The 14534-nt window shown below is 60.6% G+C and overlaps 1 protein-coding gene and 1 non-coding gene across 2 annotated transcripts in view; both read left to right on the forward strand.

Annotated features, from left to right (window-relative positions):
- Nucleotides 1–14534, forward strand: part of TRPM2 (transient receptor potential cation channel subfamily M member 2) — a 54891-nt gene that overhangs the window by 36129 nt on the left and 4228 nt on the right. Inside the window, exons 20-32 of the mRNA XM_072970134.1 lie at nucleotides 877–995; nucleotides 1508–1640; nucleotides 2067–2238; nucleotides 5553–5736; nucleotides 7074–7255; nucleotides 7505–7637; nucleotides 8162–8249; nucleotides 9880–9967; nucleotides 10631–10788; nucleotides 11380–11456; nucleotides 11599–11700; nucleotides 12978–13064; nucleotides 13643–13748. Coding sequence (XP_072826235.1) covers nucleotides 877–995; nucleotides 1508–1640; nucleotides 2067–2238; nucleotides 5553–5736; nucleotides 7074–7255; nucleotides 7505–7637; nucleotides 8162–8249; nucleotides 9880–9967; nucleotides 10631–10788; nucleotides 11380–11456; nucleotides 11599–11700; nucleotides 12978–13064; nucleotides 13643–13748 — 1629 coding nt within the window. The remainder of the gene's footprint in view (nucleotides 1–876; nucleotides 996–1507; nucleotides 1641–2066; nucleotides 2239–5552; nucleotides 5737–7073; nucleotides 7256–7504; nucleotides 7638–8161; nucleotides 8250–9879; nucleotides 9968–10630; nucleotides 10789–11379; nucleotides 11457–11598; nucleotides 11701–12977; nucleotides 13065–13642; nucleotides 13749–14534) is intronic.
- On the forward strand, nucleotides 13702–13759 carry LOC116279137 (Z6 small nucleolar RNA). Its single transcript, XR_004188499.1, has one exon. It is a non-coding gene; the product is annotated as a Z6 small nucleolar RNA (small nucleolar RNA).

The following is a 14534-nucleotide window of genomic DNA, read 5'->3' on the forward strand; positions in this document are numbered from 1 at the left end:
GGGCAAGGCTGACCCTCACGTCACAAGGGTGTCCCCACTTTGTCCCCAGTGTGCCAGCACCTGGTGGCAGCTGACGAACGTGACTCTCGGGACTGGGGTGTGGAGGGGCCAGCCCACTAGGGACGCCCACCTTAGACTCACCCTTGCTCTCCGCACTAGGCAGCCAAGGGCCCCGGACATACAGCTGGCTGGGCTCAGGCTCGGAAGCACCGCCACCTACTGGGGGCCCTGGGCTGTCAGAGCCCCAGCAAGGAGGCGCGGGGCTGAGGCGGGCCAGGCCTGGTGCCCTGCTGGCTCTGCTGGCCCTTCCTCGTGCCCCACAGCCCCCTGCAGCCAGACCCTCTCAGGAGGGGTCCAGAGCCCCTGTTCCCTGAGCCCTGGCCTCATTGGTGCAAGCCCCAAACAGAGGGCCAGCCTTTCTCCCTGAGTCTGCCCGGTGGTCCCGGGGAGGGGCTCCGATTGTTCCCAGGGGGCTGCCTGCCCCCCCTTCCCAGCTGCCAAGGTCAGGGGCCAGGACCCAAGGAGGATGTGGGACTCTTGCCGCGCAGGCCAAGCAGGGCCGAGGTCCCCTTCGTGGCCTCACCCTCCTCTTGGGGCTGCTGCAGGAGGCAGGGAGCACAGACCCTGGGGGTGGCGGCTGGCCCCTGACAGCGGGAGAGGCTCCCCACGCACGTCCCTGAGTGCTGCAGTCCAAGAGGGCTGGCCGAGCCTGGCCGCACACCCTGCCCGCGGCACCTCTCCCGCCCTTTCTGCCCTGGGGGCGGGACGCGGAAATCGGCCTCCTCCCCAGCTCGCCAGGCTCTCCAGGAGGCAAGGAGTAGTTTGCTGGGGTGGGGGTCAGAGGGTGACACACAGGCTCCGACGCATCTTCCCCAGCTCCTCTACGACCCCGACGAGTGTGGGCTGATGAAGATGGCCGCGTTGTACTTCAGCGACTTCTGGAATAAGCTGGACATTGGTGCCATCCTGCTCTTCATCGCAGGGCTGACCTGCAGGTGAGTGGCCCCACGCGGGGCGCCCCCCACCCCGTCCCGGCCAGGCAGCAGCACCCGCGGGGTGGGCCCCAGAGGAGGCTGGAAGCCGGGCCCCCAGCTGGGCTTAGCTCCTCTCTGGACGCACCTGTCCCGAGGGTGCCCGGCCCACCCTGGGCACCGGAGACCGTAGAGGACGCAAGAGGGAGACTCAGACTCTGTCACGTGGGTAGCTGCCTGGTGCCTGGGCCCACGTCCCAGCCTGGGAGCTCCCTCTGGCTGTGGCCCTGGGAACCTCTCTACTGCCCATCAAAGCGAGAGGGGCCGGCCCAGCCTTCCGGTTCCGAGGGTGCCCCCGAGGTGGGGCTTCCGGACCCTTCTGGAGAATGCCTCGCTGCAGGCTATCTCCCAGACTCACACCCAGGTTTCAGTACTTCGGGGTCCAGGGGCCGCACATGGGCTGTGGCAGGGAGTGGGAAGCTGGGGCCGTGCCCCGGGGGCGGCAAGCTGAGGTCCTTGCTTCCACCCGGCGCCAGGCTTGTCCCGGGGCTGCTGTACCCCGGGCGCATCATCCTCTCCCTGGACTTCATCATGTTCTGCCTGCGGCTGATGCACATCTTCACCATCAGTAAGACGCTGGGGCCCAAGATCATCATCGTGAAGCGGATGGTAAGTGAAGGAGGGGGGCTCCCAATGCCAGCTGCAAGTGAGGCACCCCCCATAGGTTCCCAGGGCCCTGCTTTGCCCCTTGGGATTCCACCCCCGGGCACGCCTGTCTTGGGTCTTTGCCTGGATGTTGCCCCTTGCAGGCAGCCTTCCCTGATCTCCACAGCTCATTCCTGCTTCCTATCACTCCCCTCCTTGGGTCATGGTCACGTTCGACCCCTCCTACACTCAGGCAGGGTGCCCAGCGCCCCGCTAGGGTGTGGGGGCAGCCCAGGGCTGTCTCCCTGCTGCTCCCGGCTCCGTGCGTCCATGCCATGGTGGGTGTGGACGGAGTCTCCCCTGCGGCTGGGCGCACAGCCCACCTGCGGGCAGGGAGAGCGTCTGAGGTGCACTTGGCTGCAGCCGGTGCCGCCTGCCCTGTCTCCACAGATGAAGGATGTCTTCTTTTTCCTGTTCCTGTTGGCTGTGTGGGTTGTGTCCTTCGGGGTGGCCAAGCAGGCCATCCTCATCCACAACGAGAGCCGGGTGGAGTGGATCTTCCGGGGTGTCGTGTACCACTCCTACCTCACCATCTTCGGGCAGATCCCCGCCTACATCGACGGTGGGACGGGGCCCCTGACAGCCGTGGGAGGGGGCGCCCCACTCCAGGGGCCCCTGCAAGCTCTCAGGTGGCGGGCGGGAGGGCTGGGTGTCTCCCGCTGGCTCCGTGCTGCCCGGGGGCTGTGCACGCCTCCTGCGGTGCCCGTGGTGGAGACAGGTGCGTGTGTGTCCAGCCGAGGGAGGGCGTCAGCTGGGGGAGCCTGGGCTGCACCAGCTGTGGCAAGACCAAGGTCCAAGAGTGTGCCTGGGGCCCTGGGGCATCAGGTGACCCCCCAGCACCGTTAAATTCCACCCTATTCCTTCTCTTCTTCCCACTGAAGTCAGAAGTGACCCGTCCTCTGGACGGAGAGGACACATTTCGCACACCGATTTGTTCTCTTCAACAGCTTCGCTGAGATCTAATTCACATGCTGTAAAGCTCATGAAGTGTGTGCTTCCGTGCTTTTCAGTATATTTACAGAGCTTAATTTTAGAACAGTGCATCACCCCCAAAAGACACCAGGCCCACTAGTTGTCACTCCGCCTCCCCTCTCCCCTCAGCCATAGGCAACCCCTAGTCTGCTTTCTGTTGCTACAGAATTTGCCTTTGCTGGACATTTCATATGAATCAGATAATGTAGTATGTACTTTTGTGTCTTGTTTCTTTTCCTTAGCATAATATTTTCAAGATTCATCCATATTGTACTCTGTTTCAGTATTCAATTCCTTTTTGTTGCTAAATAATATTCCATCGTACAGATATACCGCATTCTGTTTATCTATTCATCAGCTGGTGAGCATTTGAGTTGTTTCTGCTTTTTGGTTTTTTTTTCTTTTTTTTTTTTAAATTGAAGTATAGTCACTTTACAATGTTGTGTCAATTTCTGGTGTACAGCATCATGTTTCAGTCATACATACACACACATACATTCCTTTTCACATTCTTTTCCATTATAATTTACTGTAAGGTATTGAATATAGTTCCCTGTGCATCCTTTGCCCATTTTTCAAGTGGGTTGTCTTTTTGTTGAGTTGTGAGAGCTCTTTGCATTTGGTTACCAGTCCCTTATCATATATATCATTTGCAAACAAGTCCTGCCATTTTGTGGGCTGTCTTTCCACTTTCCTTGAAGCACGAAAGTTACTAGTTTTGTTGAAATTCGCCTGATGAATCTCTTTTATCATTTGTGCTTTTGGTGTCATATCTAAGAACCCATTGCCTAACTCAGAGTCACAAAGACCTATACCTGTGGTCTTATTCTAAAAGTTTTATAGTTTTGTACAGGGAAATACATCCAAGATCTTGTAGTAGCTCATGGTGAAAAATAATACGAAAATGAATACGTGTATATTCATGTATGACTGAAAAATTGTGCTGTAGACCAGAAATTGACACAACATTGTAAACTGACTATACCTCAATAAAAAAAATTAAGTTTTATAGTTTTATTTCCTACTTTTGGCCATTGATGTATTTAAATTAGTTTTCGTATACAGTGTCAGGTAAGAGGCGTTCTTTTGCATGCAGATAGTAAGCTGTTCCAGCACCATTTGCTGAAAAGTCTCTTCTTTCCCCACTGAACTGTCTTGGCGTCCTTGTCAAACATCAGCTGACCATTAATGAAAGCATTTACCTCCAGGCTCTCAGCCCCATCGATGGATCTGTGTGTCCATCCTCTTGCCAATTCCACACTGGAGGTAAACTTGGCCAGTGTAGCTTTGTAGTAGGTTTTAAAATGGAGAAGCGTGAGTTCTTCAACTTGGTTTTTTTGTTTTTTCAACATTTTTTGGCCTCTGGGTCCCTGGGGCCCATGTGAATTTTGGGATCAGCTTGTTAATTTCTCCAAAAAAGGCATCTAGGACTTTGAGTGGGATGTGTTGCCACCTACTTAGATCTTTGATTTCTTTCAATGCTATTTTGTAATTTTCAGTGTATAAAGGGACCTTCTTTTGCTAAATGTATTCCTAAGTGTTTTATTCTTTTTCATGCCGTTGTAAGTAGAATTGTTTTATTAATTGGATTGTTTATTGCCAGTGCATAGAAACACACTGTGTTTTGTATCTTGATCTTGTTTCCTGACATCTTGCTGAACTTCTGTATTAGTGCCAATAGTTTTTAAGTGGGTTTTGGGGGGATTTGCTATGTGCAAGGTCATGTCACCTGTAAGTAGAGACCCCTTTACTTGTTCTTTCCAACCTGGATGTATTGTATTTCCCTTTCTTTCTTTCTTTCTTTCTTTCTTTCTTTCTTTCTTTCTTTCTTTTTCTTTCTTTCTTTCTTTTTCTTTCTTTCTTTCTTTCTTTCTTTCTTTCTTTCTTTCTTTCTTTCTTTTTCTTTCTTTCTTTCTCTCTCTCTTTCTTTCTTTCTTTCTTTCTTTCTTTCTTTCTTTCTTTCTTTCTTTCTTTCTTTCTTTCTTTCTTTCTGAGACGTACTTTATTTTTCAGAAGTAACTGCTTAGTTTTTTGAAGGGGGAGGTAATTAGGCTTATTTACTGACTTACTGTTTTGTTCTTGTTATTAGCTGCAGTGGAAGCACTGGGGACTGACACTGTTCCGGTGGTTTTTGTCCTTTCTGCTGTTGAGATGACGTATGGATTGATGTTCAGTTGTAAACAGCTCTGCATCCCGGGGACGTGCCTCATGGGTCACGGGTGGTGCCTAGTTCCTTTTACATGTGCTGGATTCGGTTCTGCTAGCACTTTGTTGATTTTGTGTCTGTTTTGTAGAAGGTACCGGTCTGTAGTTTTCTTGTAATGTTTTGTCTGGCTCTGCTGTTAGGGCAGGACCAGCCTCCCAGAACCACTTGGGAAGTATTCCCTCCTCTTTTATGTTTTGGAAACATTTGTGAAGGATTGGACTTCATTCTTCTTTAAGTATCTGGCAGAGTTCGCCAGCGAAGCCGTCTGGGTCTGGACTCTGTGGAAAGGTTTAAAGTCACTAATTCAGTCTTCGTACTTGCTGTAGGTCAGTTCATGTTTTCTACTTCTTCTTCAGTCATTTTTGTGTCTTTCTAGGGGTTTGTCCATTTTTCTGAATTATCTAATTTGTTGGCATATAATTTTTTGCAGTATTTTCGTATGGTTCTTTTTATTTTTGCAAGGTTGGTAGTAATGCCCTTTCTTTCACCTGTGGCTTCCCGGCTTCCCTACGCAGCCACACCTCCTGCCCGTGGGGAAGCCTAGGTGACAGACGCCCCCTTTGGGTTTTCCTCGGGCCTGGGCTGACAGCTGAGGTCACCCCGACGTGCAGGCGCCCAGGCCTGTGGGGACCATTGCCCAAGGACCCTGCTTCTCCGCCTGGCTTTCTGGGTTCACCTGCCCCTGCCTCCCGATGCAGGTGTGAACTTCAACCTGGACCAGTGCAGCCCCAACGGCACCGACCCCTACAAGCCCAAGTGCCCCGAGAGCGACATGGTGCGGCAGGAGCCCGCCTTCCCCGAGTGGCTGACGGTCATCCTGCTCTGCCTCTACCTGCTCTTCACCAACATCCTGCTGCTCAACCTGCTCATTGCCATGTTCAAGTGAGTGCTGCCACGGGCTTGGCCAGGCTGCCTGGCCCCGCTGCCCGCCCCCGCTGGCGGTGCCGACCAAGTGCCAGCCCGGGACCTGGGACCCGGGACGCTGGCTCAGCCTGGGCTGGCCATGCACAGCCATCTCCCTGGTCCCTGCTGCGTCCGTCCAGGGCTCTGCAGCTGCAGGACCGGCCACGGGCCATGTGCTTGGAGGCTATGAACTGGGGGGCACCGAAGATTGTCTCCTCCACACCCTGGGGTCGGGGCTGCCGGGGGAGGGGGTGCGCTCCAAGCTGGAACTGCCTGCAGACTCACTGGCGCCCCAGAGGGGGAGTCAGCCTCCCTGGAGGATGCATGTTGGTGCGCCTTGTGCAGGGGAACAGCGGGGACTCATGCCCAGGGCACTCGGGAAGTCCCCTGTTCCTTGGGGAAAATTCGATGTCACGGGTTGTCTGCGGGGATGAGCGGGGAGAGCTTTCGGTACAGCCCTCCCCCGGTGCAGACAAGGGAGCCGGGCTGGAGCGGGAGGGCAGCCATGGTCTGAGGTCTTCTCCAGGCGAGGAGGTGGGGGGTGGGGCAGCAGCGTTCCTGGGGGTCCTGCGGTGCTGGACCACCCGTAGGCGCTCTCCGCTCTCCACCTTGGGACAGGGGCACGAGGGCAGCCCTGGGGGTGCTGAGGCCGACAGCCCCGTGGCTCAGGGCACCGCCAGCCCCTCAGAGCCCCTCGCGGCCTCTGCAGAAGGGCCCGTGGGGCCTGTGGCTCCAGTGAAAGTCCCTTCACTCCTGGTTTGGTCACCATTGCTCTTCGCTTTGGCCATATTCTGATTCAGCGTGTGTTCTGAACAGTGAGAGACCCCGACCGTGTGCCGGGCTGTGAGAGGGCGGCCAGGGGCCAGTGGGCAGGGCGCTGTGCCTGCAGCACGCCCAGCGGGTGCGGCTGCGTCCCGGCCCTGCCCGGCCCCCCTCCCAGGGCCTCCCTCTGTCAAGGGTTTGGCTCAGGTGAAGTCCCTGATGAGACCCGCAAGGTGCAGAGAATAAACGTGTTGGCCTGTTGAAGACAGCGTCCCTTCTGCTGGGCAGCTTCAGTGCAGGACACCATCCAACTCTCGACCCATGCAGCGTTGCTTTATCCTTTAGGGAGGTTTATAAAATCTAAAATCTGGGTCTTCTTCCTCCTCCTCCCCTTGGCTCCCAGGGAGCTCAGAATCCTGAGACTGGCCGGTCAGCTGCCTTTTTCTGCATCTGCAGTTGCCCTCCTGGGTGGGGGGTGTCTGCTTTTTAGGGGCGGTTGTGGGCGTGTTCTCTGTGGTCCTGCCCCGTAACCCACGTGCTCCTGCCCCCACCAGCTACACGTTCCAGCAGGTCCAGGAGCACACGGACCAGATCTGGAAGTTCCAACGCCACGACCTGATAGAGGAGTACCAGGGCCGGCCCCCCGCGCCGCCCCCATTCATCCTCCTCAGCCACCTGCACCTCTTCGTCAGGAGGGTCGTCCTGAAGATCCCCTCCAGGCGGCACAGGCAGCTCAGTGCGCTGTCCCCTCCCTTGTCCCCAGAGCGGCTCCCGGGTCCTGGGGTGGGACGGGGCGGGAGGGGGTGCAGCTCCTAGACTCCTGGGAGCCAGCAGATGTGCAGGCCCCCAGGCCACTGACCTCCTGCTGGGCCACTTGGGGCGGGCTCCTCCGGCCCCCCAGGGTCTCGGCCCTCCCGGCGGGGCCCGCAGTGGGGGCAATGGGTCAGAGCCCCACGTCCTCTGTCCACTTGCCCTCCCCCGGCAGAGGACAAGCTGGAGAAGAACGAGGAGGCGGCCCTCCTGTCCTGGGAGATGTACCTGAAGGAAAGCTACCTGCAGAGCCAGCAGCTCCAGAAGCAGCAGCTCCCGGAGCAGAAGGTCCAGGACATCAGTGAGAAGTACGTGGCGCCGGCCCCTCAGGCCGGACGCCGCAGCCCCTGCGGGTCCAGGACACAACAAGGACGCGCTCCCGGGGGAGGCCCCGCAACTGCCACCTGGGCAGAAAGCCCCGTACCGCGGCCCCTGCCCTGGGCCTGTGTCCACGGCCCTCCCTCTGGGTCCCGCAGGCGGCTGGGCTGACCCTGGCTCCTCCGTGGTAGGAGGTGGGGTCGGGGAGGCCCACCCCCGGCCTGGGAGGACCCGCAGTGAGCTCGTTGGCACTCGGCTTGGCTGCAGCTCCTTGGGGGCCTCGGCAGCCGGCCTGGAGCCCAGGCACACTCCGCACCTTCTCTGCTCTCAGCTTCCTTCCAGGGTGTGAGGTCGGAGTTGGGTCCCTTCCCTCCACCCTCCCCAAGCCCTGGCAGGTGCCGCAGGGCCAGACTGCCTCAGGGCACAGGTGGGGGGAGCGCTGGTCCTGAGGAGGGACGGTGCCATGTCCAGGCCCCCAGGCCGGCCTGCTGGGCTCAGCCATGTGCTCTGTTAGGGTGGACACCATGGTGGACCTGCTGGAAATGGCACGTCTGAAGCGGTTGGGCTCCATGGAGCAGAGGCTGGTCTCCCTGGAGGAGCAGGTGGGTTCTGGGCTGGGGCCTCTGTTTCTGGGCCTGGATCCGATGGCCCTGGTCGGTCATTCAGCAGTGTGGTGGCTTCGAGAAGGAGCATGCTGGGAAACTGACCAGGAGAAGGAGGTGGGGACATCAGCACAGTTGTTCCCAACCAGCAGGGGGCCTTCCAGTCCTCTAGAAGATTCTGCCAAACACTCCGCTGCCTGAGCTCCACCACGCCACCCTGTGAGGTGGCCACGCCATGGGCCAGTCTGAGGGAACAAACTTGTCCCCTCCTCTGGCCTCCTTGGAGCTGTCCTCTGAGATGGCCGCTGTCTCCAGACTCCTCCCCCAGAACCTGAGAGGGGGCTGTGGAAATTACCAGTGGCCCTCAGCTGCTTTCTCAGGCTGTGCTGGGATGGAGGGAGGCCGCGGGGGCCAGCAAGGGTGTGTGTGAATGTCCGTGCGGACAGCTGGACTGAGGGGCAACATCAGAGAGCAGTGTGTGGACATCTTGGACCAGCCCCAGACGAGAGGGAGGTGACCCATAGGCAATAGACAAGCAGCCTCCACCCACCCCTCCCACCTCAGTGTCCACTGATGCTCCCCCTACCAGCAGGGCAGCCCCGAGCGGCCTCACGTCCAAGAGTCATCACCCTGCAGGCCAGCTGGGCTCGGCGCCTGAGCAATGCAGAGGGACAGTATGCATGTTAGTCCACCCAGCCTCCCAAACCACCCAGTCGTCCACCTGCCCATCCCTCCTCTGTCCATCTATCCACCCACCCACCCCGTGTTTCCTGCAGACCTCCACCATGCCCACTCAGGGCTGGCCTGAGAATGTCGGGGTAACAGGCATTGCCTCACACTTGGAGCATCCAGCTAGGGAGGAGGCACAGACGCAAAGGTCCATTGTCACAGTGCAGTTCAGTGCGCACAGTGAGCAAGGTGGACGCAGAGGCTGGTGGTCAGGGAGGCCTCAGGACTCCAGGGCCGAGACGGTGGACCAGGCAGAAGTCAGGCACCCGCCCCTCCTTGGCCCTCCTGCTGAGCTCCAACCCTGTCCCCTCCGCGCTGCGGGCCTGCCCTGGGTCCCGCCCTGCATGCTTCTCATCACCCCGACTGCCCCATCCCCAGAACCTATGCTCTCCAACGAGAGCCCTTGCTGCCCCGAGCAGCCCCTGAGCCCCCACGCTGTCGCCGAGTGCTGCCCAAGCAGGCTTGCTGTGCTGGGCGGGGAGCAGGCCGCTCGGCCCTGCCCTGGGGACCGCTGCACGGGGGCTCTGCCCCGGCACCTTCCCCCCCGACACCCCTGAAATGGGTGTGGCGCCACGGAGCTGCGTTCTCCTGGCCCCTGTTAGTCACAGGTGGGTCCCACGGTCGCCTGTAATTGAGCACGTTTGGCCTCTGGACGTTCCTTTCCTCAGTTGTGCGCTGCCCTCTTCCTGGGGCTCAGATCTCTCACCGGGGCTTCACGTTGGTCCGAAGGCCCCCCGGTGTCCAGTCCCAGGGTCACTGTGTCTCATCGGCAGGTGCTGCCAGCGGTCAGCGCGCGTGACTCCGGCAGAGCCCTGGCGGCGCTGGCGGCTGCCTGGGCAGCAGGGAGCCGGGAGGGGCCGGGTGTTCTGTGTGGACTTCCTGTTGGGGATGTGCCTTTCAGGTGGCCCGGACGACCAGAGCGCTGCACTGGGTTGTGAAGAGCCTGCGGGCCAGTGGCTTCGGCTCGGAGGAGGGCGTCCCCACCCTGGGTGAGTGGGTGTCGTCCAGCAGCTGGTCTCACCACCTGTGTTCTTTTGAGCCTTGGGGTCTGTGGGGAGCAGAGGCAGCAGGCCCGGTGCCTCGGGGGGTGGGGCCCGCCCCACGGATACAGGTGCCGAATGCAGCCAAGCCCCCAGTTTGACCAGGCTGGGGGACTCTAGAGGTGGCCTGGCCACAGCCCCCATCCTCCTCCTGGGCGTCATGCTACAAAGTAGGGGCGGCTCCAGGAGACGCCTGAGGCCCAGTCCCATCGACCGGATGACAGAACACAGAGCCGTTGTTCCAAATTGGCAGCCATCCGAGAAATCGGCATGAGTAACCGTCCTGGGGTGTTGCTGGCCCGGGAGGAGCAGGCACGCTCTCCTTAGCGGGGCGGGCGTCTGTGAGGCCTGCGAGCCCCTTTGGCTGCCGGGGGCTCTACATGCAGAAGCAGGTGCCTGACCCCCAGCCTCTGTCCTCCGAGGGCTGCAGTGCGAAGGACCTCGGGGAGGACGTCCCATTTGGGGCTAGTGTTCGACCTAGTCTCAGAGAGGTGGAGGCAGCCCGGAAGTTTAGGAGAGAAGACCACAGAGGATGGCCCTGTCCCGCGGGCCAGACACCTGGGCTCAGGCCCAGCTTTGCCCATGGCTCCGCGCGGCTGTTCCCCTTCCCAGTACCCCAGAAGGTCTCGGAGGGGCAGGACCCTGATCTGGACAGAGGGCAGAAGGCGGAGGACCCTGGTGACGCCTACCACGTGAACGCCCGGCACCTCTTCTACCCCGGCTCCTCGGTCCTGCGTTTCCCGGTGCCCAACGAGAAGGTGCCCTGGGAGGTGAGTGCCTGTCCTGGCTGCAGGTGCCTGGAGTTCTTGAGGGGAGCGGTCCCACCCCAAACCCCTGGGTGGGTGGGCCCACTGCAGCCTCACGGGGACACAATGGACAGACGAGGAAGCAGAGCACACAGATCCACGCAGCCGGAGGGGGTGGGGCTGGGGGTTGAGTGCAGGATGCCGGTGGGCCTCTGCCCTGCCTGTCCTACACCCCTGTCCCGAGCAGATGGTCACTGCCCCCTTTCTGAGCGCCAGGTGAGTGCAAGCACCAGAGACGGGGAGAAAGGGAGCGAGATGGACAAGGCATCATGCCCACCCCGGACTCTCTGGCTTTCCTGGAACATTCCGGGCTGTTGCTTCCTCCGCCTTCTCCCCCGCCTCTGCCAGTGGGAGTCCTTCTCAGCTCTAGAGCCCAGCCTAGCCTCCCCCCGCCCCCACCTCCGTCCTCGGGAGACCCCCCTCGACCGTCCCGCCCCGCCCTGCGGCAGGTCTGGGTGGGCACATCCTCAGATCCGCAAGCTCAGGCCCCCGCGCGCCCTGCGGGGCCGTCCGGGCCCCGGGTGGTGACATCTGCGGGCGCTGCCCTGCTTGCAGGTGGAGTTCCTCATCTACGACCCGCCCTTTCACACGGCCAACAGGAGGGACAAGGACTCGGTGGACCCCATGGGAGAGTGAGTGTCCTGCCTCCTGTCTGTCCTCCCTAAGGGCTGGGGAGGGACCCTTGTGTCCTCGGGCTGACCTTCTGAGGGTCACCGCAGCCACTCTGCCTCCCACCGTCTCTCTCGGGGACGTGACCTCTCATCTCGCTCCCAGCGCCCTGGAGCCTCTGTCCAGGATCAGCTACAACGCGGTGGACGGACACCTGGACCGACGCAGCTTCCACGGGACCTATGCCGTCCGGGACGGGCTCCCTCTGTGAGTGCAGCCCTGCCTGGCCCTCCTCCGCGGCCTCCGGGCTTTTCCTCCCAGCGTCAGCGTCAGCTTTCCTCTTCCGCAAAATGGGTGTTTTCTGCTAAAAAGAAACAAAATAGGGAAGAAACACCCTCAACATCAAGTGTTTCCCTAGCCCACTCACCACCCCGAGTGGCTTGCTCCCTGCTGCCTCCCTGGACACGCGTGGGCAGGTGGGGGCCCGGGTGCTGCACCCTCTTCCCCTGACGTGACCTGTAGGACTCCACTCCCGGGGTGGTGAAATGGGGCCCCTTGTGCATGAGAATGAAGCGGGGGAGCCGGGAAAGGGCCCCTGGGTTGCACGTCGGAGACGGAGATGTTTCCAGGTCTGTCCTCTGTAAGGATGGGCACTGCACCCCAATGTACAGGGGGGGACATCAAACACAAAGATGAAGGTAACCCACGGCGTCAGGCCCAACATGCACTTAGTGGACACCTACTGTGTGCCAGCCTGGGGTTCAGAGGTCAAAGAGCCTCCTCTGACCGGGGTCACTGGGGAGGCCGCACCACCAGGGGCCGGAGCCTATGGAGGGTCTGTCAGAATCGGAGGAGGGACCACAGGTGTTTTGGGACGCGGGGACCCCATGGAGTGGGCAGGATCCAAGGGGCCTGAGGGAGGAGGCAGGTGGCAGGCCTCTCCGGGAATGTTCTGGAACAGGGAGTGGGTCACTCTGCCGTGGCGGAGGCCATGGGAGGAGGTGGTGGGAGGCGGGTAGGGCACGAGAACAGACGTGACCAGTAGCGGCTCCAGCCCTGGACAGGGGAGCGGGTGGGGGACGCGGTGCTGAGGAAGAGAGCAGGACAGACTGTCACGGGCTGGGGCACCGTCGGTTGCCGGCTCACAACATGCCTCCGGACACGGCATGGTGGTCGGTCTCAGTCAGGCGCTCCCTGTGGGACTGTGATGCCTTCCGCGTCTGCGGTGGGGCTGGGCTTTGGCTCCCAAGGAGACCTCTTTCCTTTTTAACCCCCCAAGGTAACCTGAAGCCCCCGCCTCACCCTTGAAGTCCCCGAGGGTTAGGGTTTGGCATGGACAGCCCCAGCGGGGGACGCGGAGTCCGCCAGACGGTGGAGGGGCTGGCAGGTGTCGGGCGTCCCGTCCGGGCTCCTCACAGGGTGACCCCTTCCTGCTCCTGTCTGGGGGACTGCCTGCACCAGGGCAGGTCTGGGTGGGGCCCCCGCCTGCTGCCCCCTCCCTGCCCCGCCCAGGTTCCCCCAGCTGCAGACCCCTCTCCACCCAGGAACCCCATGGGCCGCACCGGGCTGCGCGGGCGCGGGGGCCTCAGCTGCTTTGGCCCCAACCACACACTGCAGCCTGTGATCACCCGGTGAGTAGCCCCAAATGGGGACACACAGTCGCCCACACGCCTCACCCCCTGCTCAGAGAGCCCAGAGGACGGCTCGCACTTGGCTGGGCCTGGGCAAACGGCACACCCCAGAACACAGGGCAGGGACGTCCATGCCCCCTCCCCAAAACCCAGGTCTTTCCTTCCCCTGAGGCTGCCCTCTCTTCCCCGTGGGCCCTCCTCCCTTAGAGGCCGCTGGGGTCAGGGACAAAGCCAGGGCCCAGGCCCACCACGTGGACAAAATGACCAGGTCCCGGGCCCACCACGCGGACAAAATGAAAATCCGTATAAATCCGCAGGCGTTTCCAGAGAACCACAGGGGTGGGGCGGCCGAGCCCAGGCATGTGCTCCTGTAAGGCTTTCGAGGGAAGAATGTGCTCCACATAGGCCGACCCCTTCCAGCCCTCAGCGGTGTGGGGCCGGGCGGACGCCCGTGGTGGCTGCTATCTCTGTCCCGGGAGCAGGTGCTCTGGAGACAGGGTGGGCTGCTCTTGGCCCCCGGGGCGGGGAAGGGCTGACATCAGCACGTGGGGAGGTGACAGCCTCGGTCCCTTCTGCAGCTGGAGGCGGAACCAGGACGGTGCCATCTGCAGGAAAGGCATAAAGAAGATGCTGGAAGTGCTGGCGGTGAGACTCCCCGTCTCGGAGCACTGGGCCCTGCCGGGGGTAAGCCAGCGCCAGTGCCGGCCCGGGCCCTCATCCACTCTGCCCACTGACCGGTCACCACCCACCCGCAGTCACTGTCCTAGACATCTTGAGCCCTGTCCGTGGTCCTGAATGGCAAAGGCTGGGCCTTGCCTTTTTAGGAGAATTTCTCCCTTCTATTTCTCATCTTGTGGTTGTGACAACAGATTCAGATGCTCTTTGGAGAATAAGCACTGATTGAGCACCTACTGTATCCTGGGCGCTGGGCTCAGGGCTGGGGCTCCCTCCCTGTGAGGCTCAGGAGGTTTGGGGCCGAGGCGGCTGCCCAGGTCCCAGGTGTGCACCTGCCCCTCGCCTGCATCCGGAGCTAAGCCCTGAGGCCAGGACTGCGTTGTCCAGGGCGGGGTTAGGGGAGCTCGGGCCTCACCTCGGAGACATGGCTGGGTGCAGGGCTGAAGGCCGGCATGCTCCCCAGAGGCCTTATGGTGACTGACGTAGTTGAGGGTGTGGAAGGGCCCCATGGGGACTGTCCTGTCCAAGTGAGCCCAGCCGCTCTGGTTTTGCCCCATCAAATTGCCCTCTGCCCCCCGCCCCATCGCTGCTCTGGGGTCAGAACAGACTCACCCTGGCAGGAGGATGGCCACCCGCCAGGCCCCAGGCTGGTGTGCAGTATCTGGTGAGGCTGTGTCTGGGAGCCTCTTCTCTGAGCTGTTCCCCAGGGGTGGGGGGAATCCAAGGTTTACCCCAGCTCAGCAGGGAGCCATCCGGTTTCTCCTAACCTCCCCCACCCCACCGCTCAGCCGTGGC

The sequence above is a fragment of the Vicugna pacos genome, chromosome 1 (assembly GCF_048564905.1).
Source record: "Vicugna pacos chromosome 1, VicPac4, whole genome shotgun sequence".
Classification (NCBI taxonomy): domain Eukaryota; kingdom Metazoa; phylum Chordata; class Mammalia; order Artiodactyla; family Camelidae; genus Vicugna; species Vicugna pacos.